General features: G+C 36.5%; 4 protein-coding genes across 7 annotated transcripts; 1 reads left to right on the top strand and 3 right to left on the bottom strand.

Moving 5' to 3' along the window:
• Positions 1 to 2,028: 2,028 nt before the first annotated feature.
• LOC108993406 (V-type proton ATPase subunit B 2) lies at positions 2,029 to 7,543 on the bottom strand. 4 transcript variants are annotated; one of them, XM_035684535.1, is made up of 16 exons: positions 7,491 to 7,507; positions 7,323 to 7,361; positions 6,691 to 6,755; positions 6,447 to 6,502; positions 6,231 to 6,329; positions 5,890 to 5,949; positions 5,328 to 5,439; positions 5,036 to 5,244; positions 4,383 to 4,511; positions 4,160 to 4,297; positions 3,811 to 3,961; positions 3,633 to 3,715; positions 3,135 to 3,182; positions 2,937 to 2,990; positions 2,764 to 2,847; positions 2,029 to 2,658 (listed from the first exon to the last, which is right to left on the bottom strand). In XM_035684535.1, exons 3-16 carry the CDS (start codon positions 6,746 to 6,748, stop codon positions 2,473 to 2,475), a joined length of 1,467 nt encoding a protein of 488 aa, XP_035540428.1. In that variant the 5' UTR covers positions 6,749 to 6,755; positions 7,323 to 7,361; positions 7,491 to 7,507; the 3' UTR covers positions 2,029 to 2,472. The 4 variants fall into 4 exon arrangements, with proteins under 4 accessions (XP_035540428.1, XP_018823860.1, XP_018823859.1 ...); XM_018968315.2 differs by lacking the exon at positions 7,491 to 7,507 and adding an exon at positions 7,163 to 7,216 and having other exon boundaries at positions 7,323 to 7,448; XM_018968314.2 differs by having other exon boundaries at positions 7,323 to 7,543.
• Positions 7,544 to 8,235: 692 nt separating this feature from the next.
• Positions 8,236 to 13,368, bottom strand: LOC108993416. Its single transcript, XM_035684933.1, has 12 exons — positions 12,974 to 13,368; positions 12,299 to 12,405; positions 12,073 to 12,141; positions 11,937 to 11,991; positions 11,320 to 11,367; positions 11,064 to 11,218; positions 10,387 to 10,625; positions 9,992 to 10,082; positions 9,240 to 9,371; positions 8,982 to 9,135; positions 8,691 to 8,785; positions 8,236 to 8,599 (listed from the first exon to the last, which is right to left on the bottom strand). The coding sequence occupies exons 1-12, from the start codon at positions 13,221 to 13,223 to the stop codon at positions 8,414 to 8,416; spliced, it is 1,581 nt and encodes a 526-aa protein (XP_035540826.1). The 5' UTR covers positions 13,224 to 13,368; the 3' UTR covers positions 8,236 to 8,413.
• A 560-nt stretch (positions 13,369 to 13,928) lies between these two features.
• Positions 13,929 to 16,757, top strand: LOC108993423 (protein CHAPERONE-LIKE PROTEIN OF POR1, chloroplastic-like). The gene is made up of 3 exons (XM_018968341.2): positions 13,929 to 14,330; positions 15,151 to 15,511; positions 16,382 to 16,757. The coding sequence occupies exons 1-3, from the start codon at positions 14,001 to 14,003 to the stop codon at positions 16,555 to 16,557; spliced, it is 867 nt and encodes a 288-aa protein (XP_018823886.1). The 5' UTR covers positions 13,929 to 14,000; the 3' UTR covers positions 16,558 to 16,757.
• A 985-nt stretch (positions 16,758 to 17,742) lies between these two features.
• Positions 17,743 to 23,498, bottom strand: LOC108993313 (protein ALTERED PHOSPHATE STARVATION RESPONSE 1-like). The gene is made up of 4 exons (XM_018968192.2): positions 21,912 to 23,498; positions 20,304 to 20,527; positions 19,373 to 19,596; positions 17,743 to 19,003 (listed from the first exon to the last, which is right to left on the bottom strand). The coding sequence occupies exons 1-4, from the start codon at positions 22,786 to 22,788 to the stop codon at positions 18,163 to 18,165; spliced, it is 2,166 nt and encodes a 721-aa protein (XP_018823737.2). The 5' UTR covers positions 22,789 to 23,498; the 3' UTR covers positions 17,743 to 18,162.

The raw sequence follows: 23,498 nt of genomic DNA, 5'->3' as shown, positions 1-23,498 counted from the left end.
CAATTCTACTTGAATCCAAGATCCAGAATGAGATAGATACAGATTAGGCGGTTTTGAAGTGGGGAGGAGGGGAATGGAATTGTTCCAAACTCTCTTCAAATGGCAAAGTTGTGTGCAGTATTTGGGAAGGGAGACGAGATGAGAATTTAGTAAATAGTAGTAAGATAGTTTGTGAATAGTAATGAGATAGTTTGAATTAATGTTTTATAGAGTTTTGAAAAATGAGAGAGAAAAAATTTAATAAAAAATATTATAAAATTAAAATATTGTTAGAATATTATTTTTTAATATTATTTTTGTTTGTGGATTTAGAAAAATTGAATTGTTTTTTATTTTTTGTTTGAAAGTTTGAGAAAGTTATAATAATTAATTTGAAAGTATTTGTATTTGAGTGATATTTGAGAATGAGATATGATGAAATGAGAATTTTGGGATAAGATTTTTTTCCAAACAAACCCGCTTTATAGTTTATTTGAAATTATAATGTTAATGTTATTCTGTTGTGTTAACTAAATTAATTTGAAATTATATCCACACAACGAACACGTATCACCATTAAGGCTGAGCATTGACAGAATCGGAAATTCAGCATCGCCTTTGTCAGAATTCGAATCCAAACTCCGACTCTGCCGGCAAGTAGGATTTGGGGTTTTTTTTTTTTTCTTTCTTTCATATTTAGCCTATTTTTAAATAAGACTATATATAAGAGATCATTTTTTTTTGTTGGATTTCAAGTTTCAAGCTTACTAAAAACATTACAAAAAAGAAACAAATTTTAGATATGAAAAAATTAAAAAATAACTAAAAATGCTTTATATGCTATGCAAACCTGAAAAATAAAAAATAAAAAATAAAAACTTAAATAAATTAAAAATATACAATAGGTCCTTTAGGTTATTCTTGATGTACTATCACTCATAAATTCATATTAGAGTCAAACTTCCAAATTAACTAAAAACAATAAAATGATTGTTCAACCATTTGGACAAGGCCCCAAATAACAACTAACAAGTAAGAGCAACCATGAACCATCATGGTCCAATTGCAATGTACATCATCTAATCATTCAATGCTTAATAAATTATACATGACTCACTATTAGCTAATTAAGTTTCGTCTGCCCTGATATATGCATTATGTATGATAGTGATACCATGATTTGTGTATATATAATTGATTATTAGTCTATTAATATTCTTAAATTTAACTATATCAATTCTAGACTTTTAATGAGTATATACAATCAACATATAAATAATAGATATTTTTAGGACTGGTTTTTCGTATAACATCAAATTATGTTCATTCTTAACAAGGGCGTAGAAGGAAGGTCATCTTTTTCATTGCCTCCACTGCCATTGACTCTGGACTGATGGTTCTCAGCATCCTGAAATAACCCGAGGCTGTTAGTAATTTGCAGGTCTTATTCATCCCTCTCTCCCTCCTTAACGTCTGTGTTCGTTAAGCCATTTCTTGGAGGTTTCAATTCAAGAATAGTTTCAAAGAATTTGAATTCTCAGCAGCCAAAATACACCTAAATCCTTGTTAAGAATGAACCTAACTAAATTTTGATGTTATACAAATAAAAAATAGAAACATCAAAACATACAAAATAAAAATAAAAATAAAAATAAAAAATTGGGTATTGGATTATAATCCTGGATTCCGAATTTAAAACTTTAATTCATCTGGGTTCTGGCCCGGCCCAGGTTTGAAACCCGAGTTCCCAGGCCGAAACCCTGATGAACAGTCCTAGATATTTTTATTAAACTCAAATTAGGAGTCGAAGTGAAGTCCGCCAGACAGCAATTCCAACTCCGCCAACGCGGAGTCGAATTTTCGCACAGCTTTCTTTATCAACCATCAACGTTAAAATTATGGAAAATAAAATCAGAATGCAAAACTATTAGTTACAGGATAATTGATAGTCTCGCATAAATACTCTCCTTTGTTCCCAGGTGAATCATAAATGGTAGCCAAAAGGCCCAAAATCATTCTCACTTACAAACTGCAGAACGAGCATCGGAATTAAGAAAACATCAAAAATTTATTATGGCCTTGAGTTTGAAAATCCATGAAGATTAAAGGATTGAATATGAGCATGGAACAAAACAGCATATCTGACGGGGCTTCATCAATTCTAAAAGAGCGATTGTTCCTCACTTCTCAATAAAAAGGAGTAATAAATGCAACAGCCAGACCAAAGAAAGGGCAATCCGAACTAAGAAATAGAATAAAATTACAGGGATACAAGATCTAAGATGTCTCACTAACAGAGTACTCGTCACTTTGACTAGCTGAAGAGCTTCAAATAAGCAGGATTTCAATCGGACCACAATCCTTATTTGTAGTGCTGGATGGATATAAGAGAGATGCGCAACCCAAGGGAGAAAGAAATAAATAAGAAATTGCAGAGCTCATGCAGTGATGATTAAGCAGGTGAATAGGATATATGACTTGTTTTCTCTATTATCAATTAGATGCATCTCGGCTGTAATACAGGTCAAGGACCTTAGCAGGTATACGGTGGAGAAGCTCCCGGGGGAAAATTCGAAGAAGTGTCCATGCCAAATCTAGTGACTGGAAGATATTACGGGTGTCATACGCTCCTTGGGTCACAAATTTCCTCTCAAACTTATCCAAGAACTCCAAATACAGCTGCATTATAAAGACAAATCTCGTTAGGTTCTCATTTTCCTTTCCATGACATTTTACTCTCTGAAACTAGAAGAATCTTCATGAAAAAAAGATGAGGTCACAGACCAGGTCCTCAGAAGAAAGGGCTTCTTCTCCAACCACAGCTTTCATTGCCTGGACATCCTTCCCAATTGCATAGTTTGCATATAGCTGCAAATAAGTGAAATGTATACGAAAAATAAGGTTAAATGGCTTTAAGTGAGACAGTACTGAATTACGTAGTGACAACCCAAGCAGACCTGGTTGGATACATCAGCATGGTCTTTGCGAGTCATACCCTCACCAATGGCACTCTGCAGAAAATCAATAATACTTGGTCATTAGATGTTCACAATTTTGCACAGCTATCCCTTCACAGCAGCTTTTGCAAAGTACCAGAATTACCAAACTGGCCCTCAATATATTGGAAGTTCAAATAATTTCAAGATTCTTCTTACCTTCATCAGACGAGACAGGGATGGGAGGACATTGATTGGTGGATATATCTGCTCAATTCAAACAAATCAATCTTTAGTTTCAGAATCATTTATAGCATCACATAATCAATCAATATCATTCCTAACCCTTATACCAGCAGTCAGATAAAGGAATAAGAGACCTAGCTTTCCAAATGCAACGAGAGAATTTTGAAATTTTGAGATCAAACTAAACAAGAGCTAATCTTTGTATATGGTTTTCAGTGATAAACCTGTTCTTTTAATCCCAGTCACACTTAAAAATTGATCAAAAGCATGCAAGGATAAAGAACACAACATGCTTATCGATGAGATGACTATAAGTTCACTTTGTTAGATTCGTGTTGCCATCATGCACATACAGCCCTAAATTAACAAGCATCATAAGACATCAATGCCTATCTGAAACTTGTCATCCCACATCAAACTACCAAGCTCAATGACACTACTCCAGAACTGTAAGCTTTATTATAACCTTACCTGTCTGTTGTGCAACTGCCTGTCAATGTATATTTGCCCCTCAGTAATATATCCTGTAAGATCTGGGGTGGGATGCGTAATGTCTGGAAAAAACAAAGCAATCAATGTTCAAGAATGTACACAACTAAGGAAAAAGAGCAGTAGGCAAGATGATCATTGTGGCTTGAGATTGCATTACCATCATTAGGCATGGTTAAAATTGGAATTTGTGTTATGGAACCTTTCCGCCCTTCAATTCGTCCAGCACGCTCATAAATTGTTGCCAAATCAGTATACATGTACCCAGGATACCCACGCCTTCCCGGCACTTCTTCACGGGCAGCAGACACCTGCACAGTAGCAATCAGTAGTCTAGTCATGCAAATTGTATTAAGAAGTTCTTGAGATCTTGAATGCACAAAAATACTCCAGACAAACAGAAGGCTTTGACTTTCTAATCTACTTAGGAGCCATGCAAAATTAGCAAGCACATGGAATAACTTCCAACACCATAAAAAGAAACTTAAAGGTGTAAAGTTTTCTATTACCTCACGAAGAGCATCGGCATAAGAACTCATGTCTGTAAGAATGACAAGAACATGCTTCCCACATTCATAAGCCAAATATTCAGCAGTAGTAAGAGCAATACGAGGAGTGATAATACGTTCAATTGTAGGGTCATTTGCCTGTGCAACAGAACGTCAATAAACACGTTTTTGGAATGGCCTACAAGGTATGACTGAAAAAAATTATTCCGACAGTAAAAAATACCAGATTCAGAAAAAGGGTCACTCTCTCCATTGAGCCATTTTCCTCAAAATCACGCTTGAAAAACTGTGCAGTCTCCATATTTACACCCATGGCTGCAAATACAATGGCAAAATTATCTTCTTCCACATCCTGTAAATTCATAAACTAGATTAGCATAATCACCAAAAAGTTAGAACCCTTCACTCCCCAAAAAAAAAAAACAAAACAAAAGAGATTCATCATAAAGAAGATCAGAGACATTGTAAGCAAAGTGGCCATCAAGGAAAAAATTAACTCAGATATTTTAACAGCAAGATAAACAACTGGATCACAGGGAAGCAACAATTAATAATTCAATGTAAGCAGATTGACGTCAAGTCATCCACGGGCCATTCCAACTCTTTAAAAGATTTCACATATACTTAAATATACTTAAAACTACAAATCCTGCAATTTTATAGAGTTCAACCATGATAATCTTGAAAGATTAGTATTTCGTACTAAGGTCGATAATTGTGGCACTTGAAATGAATTTCATGTAAAAGGGGTATGTGGATTTAGATTTTGAAGGGGAAAGGAAGGGTAACCCTTCTATAGTACTCCCGCCTTCAGCCATCTAACTTGTTCAATATGCAATTGTCACTAGCTAATAAATATTAGAATGACGGTTATACCTCAAGAAGATTTGCAGACTTCTCCAATCGCTTGACCAAGCCAGCCTGGCGACATATCTGAGCAGCTATTTCATTATGGGGAAGACCGGCAGCAGAGAAAAGTGGAATTTTTTGTCCTCTAGCAATGGAATTCATGACATCAATTGTAGAAATCCCTGTCTGTATCATCTCCTCGGGATAAGTTCTCTCACTAGGGTTGATAGAACTCCCTAGAAAAGACAAGTGATAGATTGAACAAATGATAATATATAATAAATAGATGATGTATATTATCATTGCTCGAGCAACTCACCAGATATGTCCAAGTAAGCCTCAGGCAAAATAGGAGGACCATTATCAATTGGTTTCCCGGAACCATTAAATATGCGCCCAAGCATGTCCAATGAGACAGGAGTTTTCAAAACCTGCAACACAAGTCCGGAGAGAGTGAGGGGGATCAAAAGAGCATAACTGATTCGTCAGAAAATCAAAGGGTTGCAAAGGAAAAAATGAGCTCCAATCTATACAAAAAATGGCTGCCTAGCAAAGACTTATTTATCGTACGCTGTATGTATTTCACATGTACTGTGATCTGCTCTACATACCATGGAGGTCCAGTTGTTTTTAGCCTAACACAAGATCAGAAGTTTCTAATAGCAAATGGTAACTTCTAGGTTTTGCAGTGTTTTAGCAGCCCCCCAGATGAAATCACTTCAACTGAGAATGTTTTTCTATAATCATGCTTCATATGATAGAAAACTTTAAAATGTTTAACAGATACCTGAGTGTACCATGCAGTGCCTGAACAACCCATTTCATTATTTGAAAAAAAATGCTTTCATAATACACGAGAAGAATAAGAAAAAGTTAAATACCTCTCCAGTAAATTGCACCGTTGTGTATTTATTGTCAATTCCAGACGTTCCTTCAAAAACCTGGCCAACGACATCCGGATGAACAAAGTATAAAGATAACAAATTCATTCACAATTAACAATAATTATTTAATAGATTAAGGGAAAAAGGGATACTTTTAACGGCATGGAAAATCCTGGACATGTATGAACAACTAAAAAGAAAGATATGATCATAAAAAAAAAAAAGATATGGGTGCATGATCAAAATGTGAAACTCCTTGATATTATAAATCGAGGCAAGAATTTCAATTATATGGAAATCACAGGAGCAGATAGTATATATTTCCAAACCACACTAACCTGAACAACAGCCTTTTCTCCATCAACTTCTAGAACTTGGCCACGTCGGGTGGTTCCATCTCCTAGACGGATATTGACAATCTCTTGATATTTAGGCCCCTGAAACAGTTATAAAAGAATTTGAGTAATCACAGAACCTGCGGAAAGGGAAATCCTAAATCGAGAAAGCATAGCTAAAATACTGAGATATGAACAGCAAGGGAGCAAAATCCCCACCTTTACTTTATCGAGGATAACCAGAGGTCCTGCAACTCCAGACACAGTTCTATACTCTGCAATGTAAAATAAAAAAAATGAGCAAAACTTTAAAAAAGAGATCTACTAATCTTTATCAGTTCAAAGAAGATGTCGACTGCACTTGACATTGATAGTCAAACATTACCTCAAAATCACATACCCAAATAAACATCGTAAGACAAAAGAAGGTAAAAAATAGCAAGTAAATCAGGGTAAAACTCACCCATGCCAATCTCCAGCGTCCCCTCCTCCATGTCGTGATTGTTTGGCGGCACACCCATTATAGAGCTTCAATCACAAAATAAAAACTTCATAAAGAAAAAAATCTGATGAACTTCTAATAAGAAGACTTACCACGGATTCTAAATAAGATAGTCCAGTATGCATTACCTATATCATTTACAATTCTTTGTTTGCTAGCCCAAAAAAAGGGTAAAATGGCAACGAAGTGAAAATGAAAGTAATTTGTGTAATCAAATTAATCCAAATATTGGGGCTGGGCATAGTTAAGGGTAAAGCCTATAGTTCTCTCATACTTTCCAAGTAACCACGAAAATACGAAATAATAATCAACCAAAACAAAGCCATTGATAATGTAAAAAGAAAAAGAAAAAAAAATCTCTTTGGAAGAAAATTTAACTCGAAATTCAAAAAGGAAATGAATTTACATATCAACTACAAGATTGAACACGCACGAGTTGTGTATTGAATCGGTACGATCGATCCCATCGTTGTATAAACTCAGGTTTCTGATCACAGAGTATACAATTAAGATCGAATCAAATAAAACGATTAGGGACTGGTTGGCTGAGAACCGACCGTGTATGGATCAGAAAGTGAAAAAAAGTGGATTACCTTTATTTTCCGATCCGAGACTGAGAAACGGAGAGTAAACTGGAGATCCAAGTGAACCAAAAAATGAATTAATGGCAATTTTCAATAAATAAGGAATGGTGATTCTTGATTTAAAAGCGGCATTGATGGGTAATAATATCAGAGAGACAAAAAGATGCAGTTCTGTACTGTTTACAGGTGGTGATTCTTGGTTGGCCGTCCCATAGTGACCTGGCGGCAGTGACTGTGTCTGTGTTTTAGGAGCTATAATAAACAAAGAGAAATGTTATACGTTCGTGAAATGTATAGATATTGTATAATTTATTAAATAAAAATTAATAAATATAAAATTTATATAAAAAAATTTAATATTAATTTTTTTTTTAAAGATATGCATGGTATTTATAAACTTCACAATTGTATCTAAAATTAATTATAATTAAATAAATAAATATCTAAAATAGTCTTATTACCTTTGTCATTATTTATAAAAAAAATTTACTTTCTATTTTATTCATTATGGTCAGTTTTTAATTTTTTTTTAGAAATAAATTATGATTTACTAATAAAGATTCAAATTATTAATTAAAAATAGTTAATAAAAAAAATGGGAGTGAAATGACAAGATTTTTAGAAAATCGAGATCCATTCTAAAACGCATGTGGAGTGGACAGGGAATTGGGGTCCACTGCAGCTTCCCAAATTTTAACCCTTTTTCATATCTTGGCATTGTAGTTAGATGATTAGATCGGACGGCCGGCCAAAGACATTTGAGTACTGTCTTGAGAAAGTTCAAGTCAAACCATAGAAGGGTGATGGGAATCCCACCTTGAATGAACTTGGTAGAGATTTATGCACCAACTGAAACCTCTCCACTTATTTAAGCTTTATGATCTAACAACAAATAGACATGTTTTCAGTCAACAAAATCTGATTGGTCCGAACAAATTCGTTTTTGCATGTCATTGATTATTTTCTCACGAAACAAACACATGCTTGGTGTTAACACTTCAGAACATAAAGTTGTGTTCAAATATGGAACTTTAAAGTATTTAATAACTTTTCATGAGAAAATACATGTACTCAAATATATGGAGGATCCAGTGACAGGTTCACTGAAGGAAGAAATTGGACAATGGAACTTGGGATCTGAACTCATTAAAGCTCCTGTTGAGGCTTCGAAGCGCTTGAATGTGAGGTTCATCTTCCTCTACTGGTATTATTTTGGCAAAGCTCCCTTCTTCAAGGTAGTCCACCACCCGGTTCGCGGCTTCAAGTCCCGTGACATAAGATTTTTCCTGTGAATGAAATCAATCACAACATCATGTTTTCATTCGGTCCTCAAGTTTGATTTATAACAGCAAAGGGAAGGGAACAGTTTCAGTCAACCTGTGACCAGGAACCATGTCGGGTTATGATCCAGTCTCCGGCCATGAATAAGTTTGGGAAAGATGTAGACCCACGCATCATGTACTTGTATGAACCTACATGAAGAAGGCGGAAATGAAAAAAAGGAGAAAATCTGAAAAATATATAGTGGAAGGAGTAAAATTAAGTTATTTGTATGCCATATGTACATATCTTTTTCCAAACCTACTGATATTTAGATCAGAAAATGAATGATACAATTACTTATATAAGAATAGGATGTTCTAATAAATAGAACAAGTATTAGATTACCTGGATAAAAGTGAGTCAAAGATTGTGGAAATCTTCCAATCACCTTATCAGTCACAACAGCATCTTCGAATTCCTTGATGCACTTTGATAGGTAAGACATCACTTTTGCAACTATATCATCATCCTTCAGCGGCAACAATTCATTGGAATGATACTAAAAACAAGATATGTTAGGACAAAAAAGATATTAAACCTTAATTTGGGACAAAAAATAATTACTGCTTCATTTCAACAAGAAAAGAAGAAGTCAAAACTCACAAAATCAGCTTGCAGGACTGTTACTGAGTCATCTTTATGCTCATCATGAATTATATTCAAGTCAAAAAAAGAAGTCCAGCCCGATGAATAATCAAATCCAGAGCAAGCATTAATTGCATTTGGAATTTTAACCTGCACAAATGTGAAGTTATCATTATCAGTTCAATTAGAAGGAAAGCATTTTGAAATCAATTAAAGGAGCCTGCAGAATCCACATTCATGGTACCGAATTATGACGGGCATAACCTGCCCGGTGTATGTAATTGAACCAAATCAACAGATCCAGCTATCCAAAATGCGGAAAAAAAAAAAAAAAAAAAAAAGAAGAAGAAGAAGAAGAAGAAGAAGAAAAGAAAAGATACCTAATATCTTTGTTTCATTATGTAATTATTTTCAGAAAAACACATTTTTTTTCTTGTAATTATCATTATGTAATTATTTTCTAGTTGATGCCATCAGATGCGTGATAGAACAGGTGCCTTGAAGTAGACCGCTTTGCTTTTGAACCACTGGCTTGGTTTGTAAGCAGCCATCCATATTGTATGTGAAGATGCAGCATCCATGAGCATGGTAGATGCAAGAATTCCAATAACGATAACGGTAAAGCATAGTAAAAGATATTAAAGAATGGATATGTATATAACAAAATTGGTTTGCAATATTGTTTTTAATAAACAAAATTTTCTTTTCTTTGAGGACAAAATATATAGAATGATAAGAAAGTATGGTTAGAAGAACTTCCCCACACTCACCTTCCTATCGAGGCAAAGCTTAACAGTGACTACATCGATGCCAGCCAAGTTTAAAACCTTCAGAAACTCCTCCCTTGTACATAGCACTGCACTATACAGACTCAATTGCAGTCAAAAAAACATGGCAAGAATGGAGTCAACTTATCTAAAGCTCTAACATGGGGCTCGATATTTTAGAGTAGGAATAGATCTGCCTAAAGTAATATTCCAATTAGTTTTTCGTAAGGATGAATTCAGATCCAGTCTGATTAACAGCACTACTCACCAATTCTTTTTTGTGCAAATACTGATCATCAAACAATGGCAGATGTGAAAACTTCAAGTTAACTAGCTGATTCAAGTTGATATCAAATAATAAATGAAGTCAATTTGACATACAACCTGAAACCACACACCTGTTCTTGATAAGTTCCTGAAGTCTGGATATTCCAACAGCAAAGATAACTGCATCAGCATTATATGACTCCATGCCACAGACTATTTCTGTTATACAACCTGTTTCCTCGTTAAAGATCAAATCTGTCACTTTTCTATCCTCCAGAATATCAAAACCTTTGGTCCTTATGAAATCAATCCACGGCTCAAAAATCTTTTCTTTGACTGTCCCACGACACCATACCAAATCAAAATCTTTCTGCATCCATCCACATACAAAAGTATATAGCTTCAGATTAAGAAAACATCGGCAAATATTTCTAAACAATGATGAAAAGTATGGGTGGTTGCATTATGTTTTCAGACAGTTCAATTTTTTAAGTTTTGACCAAAATATTACACTGTAGTTTTTTATAATATGCCCTGAGAAAACAATTAGGTTGAGTACACCATTTGTTTAATTGTTAAGATATTAAACAATTAGGTTTAATACTCTGATCATGGTAGCCGTCAGTTTTTTTTTTTTTTTAACATTTTTTTTTCCTTTTTAGTTGCATGGCCGGAATCACCGCTGTCGTCAAACTTCAAGGCATCATGCCACTGCCAGACCTAATCTTCTAAGCAGAAAACTATACAAATGGCTATAGAGACTTGTGCAAACTCTTATGTACTCTAGTAAGAACTTGAACAATCAAACCTGGTGGGCAAGGATGTAGTATAGCAACCCAAGAGTTGCAGCAGCACTACATTGCTCTGCTGGAGCGAACAAGCCCACTTGAAGCAATGGACCAAAAACATCTCGATGAAGCCTTTCCGAGAAGCCAAACTGTTTAAAAAGCTCCCTTGCAGTGACTAATAGTTAAATCACTATATAAGACACTTTGAAATTCATCATGATTTTATTCATTGGAGGTAACAGCTAATCATGTGAAGAGGGGCTCCTGAGTCCTTACTGGAATCATATTTTCTCCAGGCTGTGTCAGTGTTGTCAAAGTCAATTACTGCAAACAAAGGTGGAAATAGTGAAGGAAAATATGAGTAATGAAGAACTACGTTCTAAAGATAAAAATAATAGAAAGAAATAAATAAATAAACCAATTTGAGCTGTAACTTGTGTGATATTACTGTAACTTCTACTGTGGCAACTCACAGGAGGTCCAAATACAGCTTCGAGTTTCATAATGATCTTAAATGGCATCAGAATGTTTGTAGCTGTGCAGGTATAATAGAGGTTAATGGAAGAAACTGAAGTCCTCTTACATATCCCAAATATACTTCAATATTATGTGTACAACTTCTTGTGATGGTACTTATTACTTCAAAAGATAATTAGCAGAGCAGTTCTATTGCATTAAGATGGAGAAATTGGGTATGACATGATTTTCTCCGCAAAGGTTTCAAAGTTGGAATTCAAAAAGACAAAAACAAAAACAAAGAAAACCCACAACTGGTGGTAATATACTAATATATCTCCATAAAGTGAAAACCAAAGCAATTTACTTTGCTCTAGTACTGAGTAAATCCATTGCTCAGTAAATAATAAAATCTAGATTTCAATAGCAGGCAGTACCTGCAGCCGCTAACGGAAGTGAGGTTAACCCATCCACCAATGGGAGCCGAGCAAACTGCACAATGTAACAAGGTTTAATGTCCATAAGGATAAATACACTTTCCAAAAAAAATATATAATACAATGCCAAGCGTACTTTAGTATATAATAATGTCCCCAATGGAGTAGGCAATTGAGGCAAATCATTGAATATTGGAAATTCAACCTGCAGAATGACAGATTATGTTAAAACATCGTAAATGTAAACTGGATTAATTTAGAGATTCAGTGGCTTGGGAACAATGTAAATGTCTGCATATAAAATCTTCATCAATTTGGATGAGTAGTTCAGACAAAAAGATGAAAAGTAACATGGTAATTACCTCTAACCCCTCTTCTGAATACTGCGCAGACGTTGTCCAGTTAGTGAAGGGCTTGATACCCAGCTCATCGACAAGGCTAAATATGTTTTGGTAGGGATACCAATAACCTACAAATTAGAATCCTATATCATTACCAAATGATCCTCATGCTAAACATACAGTTGAACATATTAAGACATGAGAAATGATAGTTGCAGTCGTGAGTGTGCAAGCGTCGTGCAATCACTTTGAAAAAAGTAAATAAATACGGGACTTATATGAAAAGAAATTAATTTTTTAATAATAGACCGCACTCTTTTTTAAAATGACTATATCACACTTGCACACTCGACGACTATACGTAGAATTACTATTAAGACATACGAATCAGCTTTACTTTCATCCAGAACAGGATGTCACCAATAGGAATCTTCAGACACCCCCTATTTACTTGTAAAACCTTCTTAGTAGATTAGGATCGCCCAGTAATTATGTAGCTAATTGACAACGAGATATATCTTGTGGAAACACACAACAAAATCATTGCCTCATAGCCATTTTGATCGATCAAATGGTAAATTTGAGTCTTTTCAACAGGGGTTCGACCGAATTCAATGAAATTTCTTAGTGTAAGCAAAACCCGGATTCCAGTACATCATATCGAACAAGAAGAACAAGGAAAACGTGTTCCATTACCACGAATGCCAACGTCGTCCGGACTGCCTTCAAGAACGGTGACATCAAAGCCCTGGTTGCAGAGGTGATGAGCAGCGCCAAGGCCAGCCCATCCGGAGCCAACAATCACTACCTTCTTCTTGTTATTTTCCTTAATGTCTTGGCCCCCAGTTGCATGGCTTTGAAGAGCATCAGCTCTGCAGCAAAACCCACTTCTGTATCGGCTCCTAGGGAAGCATGGAACGAGTGACACTTTCCAAGTAGCCAACATCGTTGTGGTAAATAAACCGTTAACGGCTTTCAATGGCTATTCTGCTCCTTCCCTGCTGTTACGGAGACCAAGAACCAAGGAGTAATTATAAAACTCTTTTGAGCGAGAGATTTTTTATTTTTATTTTGGCTGCAATCGAGAGAACTGGCCACAAGCAAGGCACGTCCAGAGCGTGCAGTCAAGTTGAGGACACGCGACACAAGTTAGACACCGGCCTCCAAAAGTGTGGCTAGAGCTTTGCGTTGGATGGTCGGATACGACACACTTGACACACTTCTTTTATGCTTTCTCATATTTTATCATAAAATTATTCAGAAAAATTATTTAGAAATATCTTTATTAATGCATCAAATTCACTAATAATGTGCAAGTTTATATAAAATTATTTGCTTTTTAATTTTCATAATTATAATTATTATTATCTATGGTTCTCTTTTATTTCAAGATAAATTAAAGATGAGAAGAAAGATACACTAAACGACACAAAGAAATAACCACAACGACGGTAGCTCAATGATTTTATCTTTTTATTCAGAAAAAGATAAAATGATATCCTTTATTATTTTTCTACAACTTTATAATAAAATAATATTTTTTAAAATATTTATTTTAGTTTTGATTTTAATTTGATGTTTAAAATTTTTTTAAAAAAAATATTATTTTATTAAAAAGTTTATAGAAAAATTGTAAATGGGTGGTATGGTATCATTGCTCAATCAGCCTCTAGATTAATAACCGTCTCCTACTCTAACCTCAGCCTCCCGTTTTTGCCCGACGATGGCTGCCACTCTCTCAGTCCGGCCCAACCGCTTCGCCGCCGGTTCACCCTACCCTCGGCCCCCGGCCCGTCGTCCCGTACCATCACACACTGGCAGGCCCGCCAAGAACGAACCATGGCGAGGGGTGAGTACTGCTACCGTTATACCCTCTCGGCGCACGCCAGTCCAAGCCGGTTCGAGAGCCGACGACTCGGCGCCGTCCGAGAAGTCCGTGGAGAACGCTCTCAAACTTCTTGGAGTCTCCGAGGGCGCTTCCTTTGATGAAATACTCCGCGCCAAGAATTCGGTCCTCGCCGCTTGCAAGGACGACCAGGAGGCGATTGCACAGGTTCCATCTTCTTCGCTTGCTCCCCCCGGATTGCTTCTCTTCTTATTTCAATTACAAAAGGAGAAAAAAAAGGCATTTTCAAGGTTTTACTTTTTTAATAATCGATTTTTTAATATAATATTTGGGTAGCATTGACGAGGGCTATGAATTGTATTTGGAGCTGAAGTTGGTTGAGAAGCTAACGATTTCATTTTGATGTAATTAATATTCTTTACATAATTCTCAGGCTATTAAATTCTTATTATTTCTCCTTTTTTTTTGGGTTGTTTGTAATATATTGCCCTTATTATAAGCTTGTTTTAGACTTTTTCTTGATCATAGGTTGTCACTTGCCACTTCCTAAAATCTTGGACCGTACAGATTGCTAGAAGAGTCATGTATGTATGAGACCTCTGGTCGTGGCTGTTAGTGTGTATCGTCAGTAGGTTGTCAAAGATGGCATTGTGCTTTCTGAATGGGTTTTGATGTCCAGCATTTTTTGTGAAATAGATACTCACGTTATAATTTGGACGGGTTTTAATGTTGATGGTGTCCGATAACGTTTAAATTTTAAGAACACTCCCTAGTTACCTTGAAGAACCTGGAGGATCCCGATCTGATGTTGTTGTGGTAAAGTTAATTCTGAAGATTGATAGGTCCAAGAATTTCAATCTCAGGCTTGATTTAGAAGACTTCATTAGGCACACTCGGCAGTGCACTCTTTCGGTCAATGTTTAATGTCCGGTATTTATATTATTGGAAGATGTTCATATGGCAATTTGCCTAATAAAGTTGTAGGAATCTTCATGTCCTTGTCACTACCATTTTGGATGTGTTTTAGGTTGAGGCTGCATATGATATGTTGCTTATGCAAAGCTTAACTCAGCGGCGAGCTGGAAAAGTTGTGAGTAGTGGCATCCGTTACGCTGATGTTAAGCCTGTAAGTGCTCCTAGGATGGGATCAATGCCTCAGTGGTTGCAGGCTGCTGTGAAGAATCCTCCTGTTTCAATTGAAACACCATCAAGCAGTGATTTGGGAATACAAGCTGGCGTTTATGGGGCTTTAATGGTCTTAACATATGTCAATGGAACTTCATCATCTCTTGCAGCACCATATGCTGGGGCTGATGTTCCCGGACTGATCTTGGCTGGGAGTTTTGGAGCTTCCTTGTACTTCATGACCAAACAAAATGTTAAGTTAGGTAAGCAGCTTTCTTATATCTCTATGTTATTAAGATTCAAGGGAATGTTGTCCTCGAGAACTTCAAGATTCCTTGCAAATTAAAATCCAAGAAGTTTAACTTATTCACTATTCAATATTATTACTTTACAATGTGATCGAAACCGGATAAGAGAAGTGAAAGAAAACCTTGTAATAATCATTCAAACAAACAAGCTCCACTTCGGGGTCCCAATACTTGTAATTTTTGGTCTACAGACAAAACATACTATACCAGCAACCTGGTTTACATGGACACAAACTACATGGTTTTAATGCACTCTCTGTTTATGTATAAAATCAATAATTGATGTTATATTTCATTCCCCTCTCTCATCAATAATGCAAAGTTTCATGTGTTGGTAGTAAAATCTCTCACTCTGATGTTGCTAGCATTGGTGTTACTTGATTCTCTTGATTGAGTCTGGGGTAGTGTAATGGTTTGGTGCCTTTTCTTCATTAGCTTGAACACCTTCGTCACCCTTTTTTTGGTCAGTCTCTATCACCTTTTTTAAGGTCATTCAAGCATTGAAAAAGGAAAAGGAAGTAAAATGATTTTGTACATAGTCAGCTTACCTTGTTCTGGTCAGTCACTGTGAACTGGTTGAGTTCAGTGGCCCAGAATAGAAAAAAAAAAAGTAAAAAATGATCTCCCGTTAATAGATGGTAATCATGACTGCTTTTGGATATGTCCACAAGTGCAATTCAGCTGGTCATTCTGGATTATCAGGGGGAGGGATTAGATAACTGCTCCTGCCTTCTTAAAATAGAACCACCCCTCAGAGAGTGCAAATTTTCACCTTTTCATGGTTCAGAAATGGTAAAATATTGTGTTTTGCTGTTCGTATTGCAGGGAAGGCTACAGTAATTACCATAGGCGGGCTAGTGGCTGGTGCTGTGGTGGGATCTGCAGTTGAGAGCTGGCTGCAGGTTGACATTGTCCCATTTCTTGGCATAAACTCCCCTGCTGCTGTAATAAGCGAATTTATACTCTTCTCTCAATTCTTGGTCTCCCTGTGCCTAAGGTAAGGGGAAGAGAAGATGGTAATTGTAACTTACATAGTGCAATCTGTAATTATTCATTTGCATGGTCATACCCGAGCTTTTTTAGGATGTGTATCATCGCATATTGTACAAAACTGAAAAGAATGTTGCGAAACTTGAATCAATTTAACAATTTTCTCGCAGATTATAATGCTCGTTACAGGCTTACAGCTTTTATGATATGAGTTATATGCATCTCTATTCCTAGTTGCAGAAATATCTTGAGTGATTGTCATTCTTCTTGTTGACATTATTTCTTCTTATTAGATAATCCTGTGAAGTTATTTTACATGTTTGGTTGTAGAGTGAACATGGAAGTCTAATTTAAGTTCTCCAGGAGTTGTACGAACGCTTCATGACTGAGTTTTTCTGTTTGTGAGGTCAAAGACTCGGAATGCTTCATGTATCAAATGGCGTAGTAATGCGTTGTCGTTTAAGAGAAAACGACTGTCGTAGTGGTTGCGTAAATGACTTCGGTTCTCCTAAGTTGCAAGTTGTAATAGGTACAAGTCGACATAAAGCCACGCATGGATTTGTCTCATAGTCGATTTGGGTTGAGGTCGGTCTACGTGTAGCTTACCCCATTGTGTATCGAAGCTCGAATGGAATGATACGAGTGCACCAAGACAATTCGAATACGATATTAATGTTCCCACTAAAGCAAACTCTCTTACGGTGGTATTTGGTTTTAGTACCTAAAAGAGAGAGAATTACGACCGCAGAAATTTTATCAATTTAAGTAAATTTATAAATTAATATAATTTTATGATTTGTTAAATTTATTTTATAATAAAACATCAAAACACGTTAAATTAAAATTTTATTTTTATAAAAAAAATTTGTATCCAAAATAATTCTATATGCACTTATCATTTTTTTCTCAATTATTTTATAATTCTAAGATTCTATTATATGATTTAAAATTATTTTTAAAATAATGTTAGATACAATACGCAAGTGCTGTGCAATTTTTATAAAGAAAGTAAAATATATTATTAAAAATTTAATTTTTTTCATATAGATTTCATATTTACTTATACTTTTTTTTTAAAAATCTCATATTTACTTTACCTTTTTCAAAAAAATTACAAAACGACTTGTACAATTACTGCAAATATATATATATATATATATATATTAATAAAATGGTATAAACATCTAATTGTCTTATCTGATAATTTCAATTCAGAATCTACAGGTGAACTCTGTGCGCACGAGATGTATACGCTGTGCGAAGATTGGCCAATCTCAGACATGTCACGGGCTTGCCACCAATTCGATCTCCTGTTCACGATCAAAGTTCAATTACTTACAAGAATTGCCCACTTGGATTTCCCACCCTGCACTTCCTGGTTTTCTTGCCAGGAAAGAACTGGAAAATGGGAAATTTACAGGTTTTGCAACAAAAGTTGTGGGCAACCACAAACTATTAATAATAGCAATTATCATCTCGTTGCTGCGAGAAACTTCCCAAACATTTTTCATAAATAAATGTGTCTCAGCGAGCTGCTTTGGCACATTCTAATATACAGTACCTTTTATAGAATGCAGACGTCCTAGATCTTTCCCCTACTTTAGCTTGGTATGATGTCATCTGCTGCCATTGTCTTCAACCATGGAGCCCTCTATATATGATAGATTCCCAGCTTTCTCAGCATTTTCACTGCAGGTTACAAGGTCATTGTACATTTTTTGAGAAGCCTTAGAGAACTCCATTAAGGACTCAAAAACTGTAGAAAACCCAGTTTGAAATCCATTTAATGTTATCCTTTGTGTTTCTTGCATGCAATTGTGGTGTTTTTCCTTCTCTACATCCAACTTCCTTCTCCATGAGTCCAACTGATCCTTCTTATCAGTCAAGTACTCCGCCCGATTTTCCTCTTCTGTCTCCAACTTCAGATCCGTAAATTTGGATTCAAGAAATCTACTCTCGGTCTTCTCGAATGCCAGAATCCTTCTGTCGAGATCTTTTGCCAGGCTGTCTACTTTCCTTTTCTGTTGTTGTTCCTCCCCTTGCTGAACCCACAGAGCCTTCACATCCTTTGCAAAGCTTTTCAATGCGAATGCCACTGCTTTGTCTGGTAACTTGTTTATGGAGGCTAACCAATCACGGCAGATAACAAGCAATGGGGGTCCATCAACTCTATATGGCACAGCTGAATTTCTGCCCCTAGAGTAGAATTCTACTTCAGGAACTACAAACTTTGCTAGCCAGCCATGGAGAGCTTCTACATATCGTTTCTGCGCCGTTACATACTCCATGAGGCATGCCCGCCAATTATGAAGCTCAGCCTCGAGCTGAAGTGTTGCTAGTCGATGAGTGTCATTGCAGAATTTTCCAAAAGTGGGGCAAGTAAAGGACCTGACTTCAAAGAGGATCTTATTCTGGGTTTCATGGGATTCCAACATAATTTTCCAGGTTCTCGTTAGGCTGCACTGGCAAAAAGGAAAATAAGAAACCAAAGAAAGAAGAATATATAACTTGTAAGTTTGCTTTGTTTCGTTAAGGCTCATGAAATCACCACTCGTTCCAAAAGTTTAAACTGATGGAAAGAGATAGATTTTATTATTTATTTTATAGCTTAACACTCCCTCTCATGTGTGGGCCAGATTCACCCTCAATGGGTGGCCTAACATGTAGAATATTTAATTAAATGGAATAGAGTGTAGAGTCAGGGTTTGAACTCAGGACCTCTACTCTGATAACATGTGAAATATCACTTGTCCCAAAAGTTTTAAGCTGATGGAAAATGTAAATTCTATTATTTATTTTATATCTTAACAAGACTTAGCCCCTTACCCTTTTAATAGTTCAACAATTTGGGGCTGCAATTCTTCATCTCTGAGTTTCTGAATTCTCATTGAGATTGACTCTGCACTTCGAATAGCAACCAAGATCCTGGCATACAAGTCTTTTACTGCAGCTCTGGTTTTGTCCAGTGTTTGTTCACCATCTCCTCTGACATCCTGGTTTCTCAGTCTTAAACATTTTTTCTCATAAATTTTTCGCGTGCTATCTCCAGCCTAAGGACAAGATACAATGTCAAACACTGGAAGTAGATATGGAAGAAATCTTTTCAAGTTCTGCAGCTTCTTGCTTTTTATGGTTTATATCAAATTATAGAATATATGAGACACGTCGCGGGTTCGAAACCAAGGGGTACTGTTAACAAGACAAATTCTGGTTGGCATCAGCAGCTGCAAGACTTCCTGTTTCATTTTGTCAAGATTGCATTGGCCACCAAAATGAGATATAATCTAAACTTTTTCAGTAGCTGATTAATTTTATTCCCAAGAAAAAAAATGTTATACATCAGCTATTATTCACTCTCACACTCCACACTTATGGGCTTTTTTTTTTTTTCATAGGATGTGGGGTAGTGAAAAGTGACTGATGAGAATAATTTCTTCTAAGAAATGGAAATGAAGATTGATATAGATTGATTTTAGCCTGAAAAATCATGTCTTCATCAAATTCAAAATTTGTGTCCATATCTATCTAGACATGGGTCCCATAAATGTCGTTGTAAAAATCACAAAATAGATTTCAGTTTTTTTTTCCTGCGACCTTCTTAGCCTATAGCTCGAGACAGCAGATGGGAACCATATATAAAGCAGGATATAAAGCTGCTAAAGAGACAGAAATGTCCAACTCCAAAATTCGAACTATCTACATGCCAAAAGTATGAAAATATAAAAGCAGCAAATAATCTTGAGAGAGGGTAAATTACCTTAACTTCTTCATACAGCTTCTTCTCCCAAGCATATAATCTTCCTAAAGTCAGTGAATGGCTTCCTGATGCCATTCCTCCGTAGTCATCAAAGAGGTCATTCTTATACTCTGTCCATGTTGAAGAACTTTTCGAAGAGGATGCTACAAGACTCTTACATGATGAAGTCCTCGATGAAGTGGACCGGTTGCATGTAATAGCTTGAATGAGTTTAGTCGAGTTCTCTGCACCAAAATGAAGAGCATTCTTTTTGTTAGATGTGTTAGATGGATGTTTACAAAACCTCAAGATGGAATGCTTCGGCAGATTTCTTAGCAAGGATGGGAGCGAAAGGGGGAAACTATCAATGGTGGTCTCGAGCGGATGTCCCTTCTCAATTAAAAGGAATTTTGCGGATAGAAAAAATGGGCCTCCCTCATATTAGACTGGTTTAAACTTCAATATGGATGTTCTATTCTTTGTTTTGTCTTCATATGGCCTTCTCTTTGATACTTTGATAAACTGTAAATGTACTATATGTAAGTCGGGTTCTGTTACGGTTTTCAAGTGAGGGATTACAATAAAATTTGAGGTATTAAAAGAGAGAGAGAGAGAGAGATGGATGTTGACATATGCATAATTAGAGTAGTTTTTCCTTCAAAAAATGGGAAAAAAATATTGGGTATATATCATCGGTACAGAACAATAAAATCTTGGGCCCATGTATGAAAAAGCAAGGGACATATTCCTTACAAAGTAATTCCAGCTTTCTGGGAAAAAATATATGCTGCCATGGTCCAACCAACTGAAGGGTTAATTAATTCAACAAGCATAATAAATACGTCAATTTGATGCAGTACGCATAAGCAAAATCAAGGCAGATCGTTCAACCTCATACGAATTATATGGTTGAAAAAAGTGGATACCTTTTCTTTTTCTTTCTTTCCTACTTTTGGTTCTGGAAGAAAAGGGAGGTAGGGAGAGACATTCTTCAGAACTGTTTAGTGCTTTAGTTAGATCAAGACAAAAGTGAAGATAAGATCCTTTAGCCCATAATTATATAGAAATCAATCATGTAAAGGCCATGGAAGAAGTTTCGGAAATAAATTAACCGAAAGAGTAAAATCTTTTGAACAGAAGGATAAGCCCTAGAGAAAAGTTTTCTTTTCTTTTTTACCAAAAGATAAAGAAGAAACGCCGGTGGGACTTCCAAAAGGAAAACCCAAAACCCCAAGGAAAAAAAAAAGGGAGAAATTGAAAGGAAGTAAAACTAAAGACTCATGCAGACCCATCATAAGCCCAACAGGTGGAATTCTTTGAAACAAAAGAACGGAGAAATTTACCACCTTATACATTCTATAAACTACATCGCAGAGAACTTCGATCTTGGGATGCAAATCAAAATAAGATACATGCAAAGGTAACTCAAAACCAAAGAATAAAATCATTTTTAAAAAATGCAAATTTCGGGTAAGTGAAACCCCCCCCCCCCCTATTTTTTTGTCACCAGAATGCACTGCAGATGAAAGAAAAAATTGTATTGCAACGGAGATAGGATCCATGCAGGACTAAACAATGGGAACAAAATCTAACACCTGCAAAAAATTGAAGATAAAAACATAAACCCACCTTTTATTTCCTCCAGGTTGGACTGTAGGTAAACTCTATTGGCTTCTAGCATCCTGGAAACGTCCTTGCCAGAATCAAAAGCCCTGATAAAATGATCTTCGATGTCCTTTAGAGCATCGAGTAGTTCCCTTCCTGCCACTGGGGTATCAATAACTGTGAGCCCCTTGTGCTCTCCTTGGTTCACATTAGCACCATCTACTACTTTCACCACCTCAACGCCACTCTCATGCTCCACATCACCATTTTCTTCAACCATCACCACCTTGGTTTCCTGTTCTTCTCTGTCACCTTCCTCTTCTAGCTCTGGAATCCCTTCCTCTTCCCTCACGACCCTTAAGTCATCATCTGAGCTCCTCCGGTACCCACTGATAACCTCGGGTCTCATGCTGTCAAAAGAATTAAAGAAATCCCACCCAAAATCCCTCTGTGGTGATGGCATTGATGGTGGCATTTCCATATAAAAGTACCCACAGGGCTGTTCGGCTCTTTCTTCTTCTTCTGCTTCTTCTTCTTCTCTCTCTTCCTCAGAAGAGTCTGAAAGAGTTGAGGACCCACACGATTCACAAGCGATGGCTTCGTGAGTGGTGGAATCAGAGGGTCTTTGTTGAAGGAACATTGGGTTGTTTACGACATTCTCCGTTGGAGGAGGAGGACAAGGTGGTGGGAACGTGATGAGGAACTGAGAAGCATGAGAAGAGTGGCGAGCGACAAAGAGATCTATGGCTGCTGCTACCGCATAGAGAGCGTGACAGTACCTACAATGTGCCTCTGCAAGAGCGTGTCTTCTCTCCACAGCAAGCTTCAGTTGACGTTTCCTCTCTTTGCAGATAGATACTACTTCTTCTTCCCCCTCCAGCTTAGAAGCAACACACCCCATGTCTTCTCTCGGTGAAGACGGAGGTATTTCTTGCTTCCCTAGCTAGGGGGTGATGCTGAGGGAGCTTTTAGAAAAATGGGCTAAAGTGAGAAAAGGTGATTTTTTGAGGAATCTGATAATTTTTTTCTAACAAAAAGGAGGGGTTTTTTTTTTCTAGAATGTGTTCGCTTCAAGTTTTAGGAAAGCAGAGTAGAAAATGTGTAGCCTTTGGAGGAGTTTTGGAGCAACCCATTTGTAAAGAAGGGTGGAGAAGCAACCCATCTCAAAGCTATACCCATTTCAGCACGGCAGGCTGCCATACCAGGCTACCACGCAGATTTAGCAGAGATGATAATATGTTGTAGCAGAAAGGTTTCATTTTTTTCAAGGAGAACTGCTAAATATAGAAAAGTTCTTAGTGGTGAGTTTATCACTTAATAAACCATTACTGACCAGAGAGAATAGCAGAGAATGTGGGGGAGAGAGAGGGCCAGCGGAACCATAGGGCGTAAGAAGGTAGGGGCTCGAGAAAGAAAGAAAAAAGGGTAGGCATTCTTGTGTTTGGTAATTTGTACCCAAAACTGAGTTGGCGTACTACAGCGGTAATCCTTTCTCAGCTTTAAATATAGAATAGAAATTTTCAGCAGAGATTTTAGAGAAAGATCAGCATGTTTAGGCTTTAAAATGATGAACAGTGCAATAGCATAGGCACTCAAATTGTCTATGACATG

The sequence above is a fragment of the Juglans regia genome, chromosome 13 (assembly GCF_001411555.2).
Source record: "Juglans regia cultivar Chandler chromosome 13, Walnut 2.0, whole genome shotgun sequence".
Taxonomy (NCBI): Eukaryota; Viridiplantae; Streptophyta; class Magnoliopsida; order Fagales; family Juglandaceae; genus Juglans; species Juglans regia.
Note: the sequence above shows the minus strand (reverse complement) of the source record. Positions and strands in the feature narration are given on the sequence as shown.

What these genes read in the sequence shown, in the direction of transcription:
- LOC108993406 (XM_018968314.2), bottom strand. Translation starts at nt 6,748, where the DNA reads ATGGGTGTGCCGCCAAACAATCACGACATGGAGGAGGGGACGCTGGAG. An exon ending in GACGCTGGAGATTGGCATGG is followed by an intron (nt 6,503 to 6,690) that starts GTGAGTTTTACC and finishes TTTACATTGCAG; the next exon opens with AGTATAGAACTGTGTCTGGA. An exon ending in AGTCTGCAAATCTTCTTGAG is followed by an intron (nt 4,512 to 5,035) that starts GTATAACCGTCA and finishes ATGAATTTACAG; the next exon opens with GATGTGGAAGAAGATAATTT.
- LOC108993416 (XM_035684933.1), bottom strand. Translation starts at nt 13,223, where the DNA reads ATGTTGGCTACTTGGAAAGTGTCACTCGTTCCATGCTTCCCTAGGAGC. An exon ending in TTTGACTCACTTTTATCCAG is followed by an intron (nt 8,786 to 8,981) that starts GTAATCTAATAC and finishes TTCTTCATGTAG; the next exon opens with GTTCATACAAGTACATGATG. An exon ending in GACATGGTTCCTGGTCACAG is followed by an intron (nt 8,600 to 8,690) that starts GTTGACTGAAAC and finishes TTTCATTCACAG; the next exon opens with GAAAAATCTTATGTCACGGG.
- LOC108993423 (XM_018968341.2), top strand. Translation starts at nt 14,001, where the DNA reads ATGGCTGCCACTCTCTCAGTCCGGCCCAACCGCTTCGCCGCCGGTTCA. An exon ending in ACCAGGAGGCGATTGCACAG is followed by an intron (nt 14,331 to 15,150) that starts GTTCCATCTTCT and finishes GATGTGTTTTAG; the next exon opens with GTTGAGGCTGCATATGATAT. An exon ending in CAAACAAAATGTTAAGTTAG is followed by an intron (nt 15,512 to 16,381) that starts GTAAGCAGCTTT and finishes TTCGTATTGCAG; the next exon opens with GGAAGGCTACAGTAATTACC.
- LOC108993313 (XM_018968192.2), bottom strand. Translation starts at nt 22,788, where the DNA reads ATGGGGTGTGTTGCTTCTAAGCTGGAGGGGGAAGAAGAAGTAGTATCT. An exon ending in CAACCTGGAGGAAATAAAAG is followed by an intron (nt 20,528 to 21,911) that starts GTGGGTTTATGT and finishes ATTTTGGTGCAG; the next exon opens with AGAACTCGACTAAACTCATT. An exon ending in ATTGTTGAACTATTAAAAGG is followed by an intron (nt 19,004 to 19,372) that starts GTAAGGGGCTAA and finishes TTGCCAGTGCAG; the next exon opens with CCTAACGAGAACCTGGAAAA.